The following is a 5,664-nucleotide window of genomic DNA, read 5'->3' as shown; positions in this document are numbered from 1 at the left end:
CACCCTTCTAAGCCACGCCCACCCATCACAGGCCACGCCCACCACACCTAAGCCACGCCCACTCCTGCCCCTCCCCCTCCAAACGTCATTGGTGGACTATGGGGCCATGCCAACCAATCACAGGCCACGCCCACCATCCCATAAGCCACGCCCACCACCCTCAGGCCACGCCCACTCTTGCCCCTCCCCCTCCAAACGTGATTGGTGGACTATGGGGCCATGCCAACCAATCGCAGGCCACGCCCACAAACCCCATAGGCCACGCCCACCACCCACAAGCCACGCCCACCCTTGCCCCTCCCCCTCCTAACACCAATGCCCCATAGGGACCCCATAGGGACCCCAGCCTCATAGATGTGCCCTATAGGGCCTGGCCCCATAGCTCTGCCCCATAGGGATCCCATAAGGACCCCATAGGAACCCCATAGGGACCCCATAGGGACACCAGCCCTATAGATGTGCCCTATAGGCTCCTGACCCCATAAGGACCCCATAGAAACCCCATAGGGACCCCATAGGGACCCTATAGGGACTCCAGCCCCATAGATGTGCCCTATAGGGCCCCTGACCCCATATATATCCAATAGGGACCCCATAGGGGACCCCACAGGACGACCACAGGCCCCGCCCACCAACACAGGCCACGCCCCCCACCCAGACCCCGCCCACCAATCACACTTGCCCCTTCCCCCCTCCATTTGCATATAGCTTCCATATATGGTTTGGAGGCCACGCCCACCCCGTGGTTCTAAATGGCGCTGCAGGCCACGCCCACATTTAGACCACACCCCCCCCCAATGCATTCCTATTGGCTGACCGAGCCCCGCCCCCTTGGGAGGAGAGCCAATGGGAGCGCAGTCCCCTCCCCCCCCCCCATACCTTATATGGTGCTCTGGGTGTGGCCTCCCTTAACCCCGCCCCCCTTTGTTGTGCAATCCAATGGGGGTGTGGCTTGAAGCAAGCCATGCAAATGAGGTGGGCGGGGCTTAGCATCAAGGGGGCGTGGCTTAGCACCAAGGGGGGCGTGGCTTAGCATCGAGGGGGCGTGGCTTAGCATCGAGGGGGCGTGGCTTAGCGTGAAGGGGGCGTGGCTTAGCATCAAGGGGGTGTGGCTTAGCGTGAAGGGGGCGTGGCTTAGCATCTAGGGGGCGTGGCTTAGCACCAAGGGGGCGTGGCTTAGCGTCAAGGGGGCGTGGCTTAGCTTCAAGTGGGCGTGGCTTAGCGTGAAGGGGGCGGAGCCTTCCGCAGCGCGGAGCGCTCTGATTGGCTGAGGGAAAACATTTAATTTTAAGGCTTTTTTTTTTTTTTTTTTACTTTTTTTAGGGTTTTTTCGAGGGGTATTTTTATAAAGGGGGGGGGGGGGGGGGGAATAAAATGGCGGCCAATGGGAAAAGCCTCCCCCCTCCCTCACCTAAAGTCCTGCTGGGCGGGGCTAAAGAGGAAGGGGGCGGGGCTTAACCCTGGCCACGCCCCCTCCCCAGCCATATAAGGGGGTGGGGGGGTGTTTTGATTGACACTAATTAGTACCTTGAATGAATGAATGGAGGTCATTAAAGATGGCCGACACCAGGCGCCATCTTGTTCCTTGCTTTATTGTTTCGGGGTGAAAAAGGGCGATTTCGGGGCTGTCCCTTTAAGGCGGAGCTGGGGGGGGGAGGGGCTTCGAGGCGAAGCCCCGCCCCTTTTGCTTGGCGGCCTCCATTGATTGGATGAGAGAGACGGCGCGGCGCTAAAAGGGGCGGAGCCAGAAAGAGGGGGGAGGGGTCAGAAAGGGGCGGGGCTAAAGGGATCAATGGGGCCCAATGGAGACACAGAGAGACCCCATAGAGACACATAGGGACACATAGGGACCCATAGGGACACATAGGGACCCATAGAGACCCATAGAGACCCATAGGGAACTATAGGGACCCACAGAGACCCACAGAGAACCATAGGGACCCCATAGGGACCCATAGAGACCCATAGAGACACATAGAGACCCATAGAGACCCACAGAGACCCATAGAGACCTATAGAGACCCATAGAGACCCCATAAAGACCCCATAAAGACCCCATAGAGACCTATATAACCCCATAGAGCCCCATAACTGCCCCATAGAGACCCACACGTGCCCCATAGAGACCCATAGTGCCCCACAAGTGCCCCATAGAACCCCACAGAGACCCCATAGAGCCCCATAAAGTACCATAGTGCCCCATAGAGACCCATAGAGACACATAGTGCCCCATAGAGCCCCATAGAGACCCCATAGCGCCCCATAGTACCCCATAGAGACACATAGTGCCCCACAGAACCCCATAGTGCCCCATAGCGCCCCATAGTACCCAATAGAGACCCATAGTGCCCCATAGAGCCCCATAGAGACCCCATAGTGCCCCATAGAGCCCCATAGCGCCCCATAGTACCCCATAGAGACACATAGTGCCCCACAGAACCCCATAGCGCCCCATAGAGCCCCATAGAGTAACATAGAGCCCCATAGAGACCCCATAGTGCCCCATAGAGCCCCATAGAGACCCCATAGCACCCCACAGAGACCCCATAGCGCCCCATAGTACCCCATAGAGACACATAGTGCCCCACAGAACCCCATAGAGCCCCATAGAGACCCCATAGCGCCCCATAGAACCCCATAGTACACCATAGAGCCCCATAGAGACCCATAGCGTCCCATAGAGCCCCATAGAGACTCCATAGCGCCCCATAGAACCCCATAGAGACCCATAGTGCCCCATAGAGACCCACAGTGCCCCATAGTGCCCCATAGAGACCCACAGTGCCCCATAGCGCCCCATAGAGCCCCATAGGGATGCAGTGGGGTCAATGGGGCGGAGCCAAACTCACAGCCAACTCCTCGTTGTCATGGCGACGGCGCAGTTGCCCCGCCCACAGGGGAGCCGGTCGGCCATCTTGGAAAGGGGCGTGGCCAAAAGAAAAGGGGGCGTGGTTTAGAGAGAGGGGGGGCGTGGTCTCATAGAAGAGGGCGGGGCTAAACAGCCCCCAAAGGGACCAATAGGAGCGAAGGGTGTGGAAAGGGGGGCGGGGGCCAAAGGAAGGGGCGGGGCCTCGATTATATGGGGGGGGGCTGGGGGGCGGAGCCACGCAATGAAATGAGCCAATAGGAGTGAGGGGCGGGGAAGGGGGCGGGGGTCAGGATGAAGGGGGGCGTGGCCAAAAGGGAGGGGGCGTGGCTAATCGAAGGGGGCGTGGCTTTAGATGATTTGGGGGGGGGGGGGGGGGGTGGAGCCACATGACCCGAAATGGACCAATAGGAATTGAGATGGGGAGGGAAAAGAAGGCGGGGTCTGAATAGGGAGCGGGGCCTGAGGAAGGGGGCGGGGCCTGAGAAAGGGGGCGGAGCCTGAGGAAGGGGGCGGGGCCTGAGGAAAGGGGGGCGGGGGCCTGAATAGGGGGCGGGGCCTGAGAAAGGGGGGGCGGGGCCTGAGAAAGGGGGGCAGAGGAAGGGGGCGGGGCCTGAGAAAGGGGGCGGGGCCCTGAGGAAGGGGGGCGGGGCCTGAGAAAGGGGGCGGGGCCTGAGGAAGGGGCGTGGCCTGAGAAAGAGGGCGGGGCCTGAGAAAGGGGGCGGGGCCTGAGGAAGGGGAGCGGGGCCTGAGAAAGGGGGCGTGGCCTGAGGAAAGGGGCGTGGCCTGAGGAAGGGGGCGTGGCCTGAGGAAGGGGGCGTGGCCTGAGGAAGGGGGCGGGGCCTGAGAAAGGGGGCGGGGCCTGAGGAAGGGGGGAGGGGGCTGAGGAAGGGGAGCGGGGCCTGAGGAAGGGGGCGGGGCCTGAGAAAGGGGGCGTGGCCTGAGGAAAGGGGGGCGGGGCCTGAGGAAAGGGGTGGGGCCTGAGAAAGGGGGCGGGGCCTGAGAAAGGGGGGCGGAGTCAGCTCACCCACAAAGGACCAATCAGGACGGTCGCGGAGAGGCCCATAGCCGGAAGTGCCCGGAGCCAATCCCTTGCTGAGGAGGGTGGTGGGGAGCTCATTAGTATGCGTCAGTATGCAAATGAGGCCCCGCCCATCCCACACACACACACACACACCCCCCTCACCTGACACGCCATTGGCCGATGCGCTGAGGGGCTGATGGGATTGGACGAGCAGAGAGAGCGCGGCGCTCCGCTATGGGGGGGGGGAGAGATATAGGGGGACACATAGGGACCCATAGAGACCCCATAGAGACCCATAGAGACCCCATAGAGACCCATAGAGACCCCATAGAGACACATAGGGACCCACAGGGACCCATAGGGACCCATAGGGACCCCATAGAGACACATAGAGACACATAGGGACCCACAGGGACCCATAGGGACCCATAGAGACCCATAGAGACCTACAGAGACCCCATAATGACCCAGAGACACCCTATAGACCCCATAGCGACCCACAGAGCCCCACAGACACCCCATAGCGCCCCATAGACAACCCATAGAGACCCATAGAGACCCATAGAGACCCATAGGGACCCCATAGAGACCCATAGAGACCCCATAGAGACCCATAGGAACCCATAGAAACCCATAGGGACCCCATAGAGACCCATAGAGACCCATAGAGACACATAGAGACCCCATAGGGGACCCCAATGGACCCATAGGGGCCCATAGGAATACATAGGGACCTCATTGGACCCATAGAAACCCATAGGGACCCATAGAGACACATAGAGACCCATAGAGACCCCATAGAAACCCATAGGGACCCATAGAAACCCATAGGGACCCATAGGGACCCATAGAAACCCATAGGGACCCATAGGGACCCATAGGGACCCATAGAGACCCATAGGGACCCATAGAGCCCCACGGAGACCCATAGGGACCCATAGAGACCCACGGAGACCCATAGGGGACCCATAGAGACCCCCATAGATCCCCATGGCCTCCCCACACCGCCATTACCGATCCGCAGCGCTCTGCGCGCCGCCATTACGCCCCCAGCGCAACTTCCGGTCGCGCGAGACACGTCACTTCCGCTTTTTTTCGTGCACTTCCGGCGCTTGCTCGTCTCGTTTTCCAGTCAGCGGAAGTTGACGCCATGATACCGGAAGTGTTACTATGGCTCCGCTATCTTCCTGATGGGAGCCGCCATTTTGCCGTACGGAAACCGGAAGCAGCTCTTTAACAGGACCGGAAGGAAATATCCGACGGACATCGGTCCTCCAACCCACCATAGAGACCCCCAATCTACCATAGAGAGGTTCCAAGAAGACAAGACCCCAATACAAGGCCGCCATCTTGCTCCGCCGCCATCTTTGATCTCCCAACCCACCATGGAGGTCCTCCAACCCACCATAGAGACCCCAAACCAGACAAGACTCTAACTCAAGGCCGCCATCTTGTCCAGCAGCCATCTTGCCCGGCCGCCATCTTTGATCTCCCAACCCACCATGGAGGTCCTCCAACCCACCATAGAGAACCCAAACCGGACAAGACCCCAATACAAGGCCGCCATCTTGTCCGGCAGCCATCTTGTCCAGCCGCCATCTTGTCCAGCAGCCATCTTGTCCGGCCGCCATCTTGTCCGGCCGCCATCTTGTCCGGCCGCCATCTTGTTCGGTCGCCATCTTTGATCTCCCAACCCACCATGGAGATCCTCCAACCCACCATAGAGACCCCAAACAAGACAAGACTCCAACTCAAAGCCGCCATCTTGTTGTGA

At 60.0% G+C, this 5,664-nt stretch overlaps 1 protein-coding gene across 1 annotated transcript; it reads right to left on the bottom strand.

Moving 5' to 3' along the window:
* Positions 1-1,541: 1,541 nt before the first annotated feature.
* MRPL52 (mitochondrial ribosomal protein L52) lies at positions 1,542-5,023 on the bottom strand. The gene is made up of 5 exons (XM_072360700.1): positions 4,905-5,023; positions 4,053-4,122; positions 3,894-3,961; positions 2,850-2,914; positions 1,542-1,729 (listed from the first exon to the last, which is right to left on the bottom strand). The coding sequence occupies exons 1-5, from the start codon at positions 4,930-4,932 to the stop codon at positions 1,634-1,636; spliced, it is 327 nt and encodes a 108-aa protein (XP_072216801.1). The 5' UTR covers positions 4,933-5,023; the 3' UTR covers positions 1,542-1,633.
* Between the last annotated feature and the right edge of the window lie 641 nt (positions 5,024-5,664).

Source organism: Excalfactoria chinensis, unplaced genomic scaffold (genome assembly GCF_039878825.1).
Source record: "Excalfactoria chinensis isolate bCotChi1 unplaced genomic scaffold, bCotChi1.hap2 Scaffold_1030, whole genome shotgun sequence".
Lineage (NCBI taxonomy): Eukaryota > Metazoa > Chordata > Aves > Galliformes > Phasianidae > Excalfactoria > Excalfactoria chinensis.
This window is presented reverse-complemented; position numbering and strand designations above follow the sequence as displayed.

What these genes read in the sequence shown, in the direction of transcription:
- MRPL52 (XM_072360700.1), bottom strand. Translation starts at nt 4,932, where the DNA reads ATGGCGGCGCGCAGAGCGCTGCGGATCG. An exon ending in GCGCAGAGCGCTGCGGATCG is followed by an intron (nt 4,123 to 4,904) that starts GTAATGGCGGTG and finishes CCCCCCCCATAG; the next exon opens with CGGAGCGCCGCGCTCTCTCT. An exon ending in ATCGGCCAATGGCGTGTCAG is followed by an intron (nt 3,962 to 4,052) that starts GTGAGGGGGGTG and finishes CACCCTCCTCAG; the next exon opens with CAAGGGATTGGCTCCGGGCA.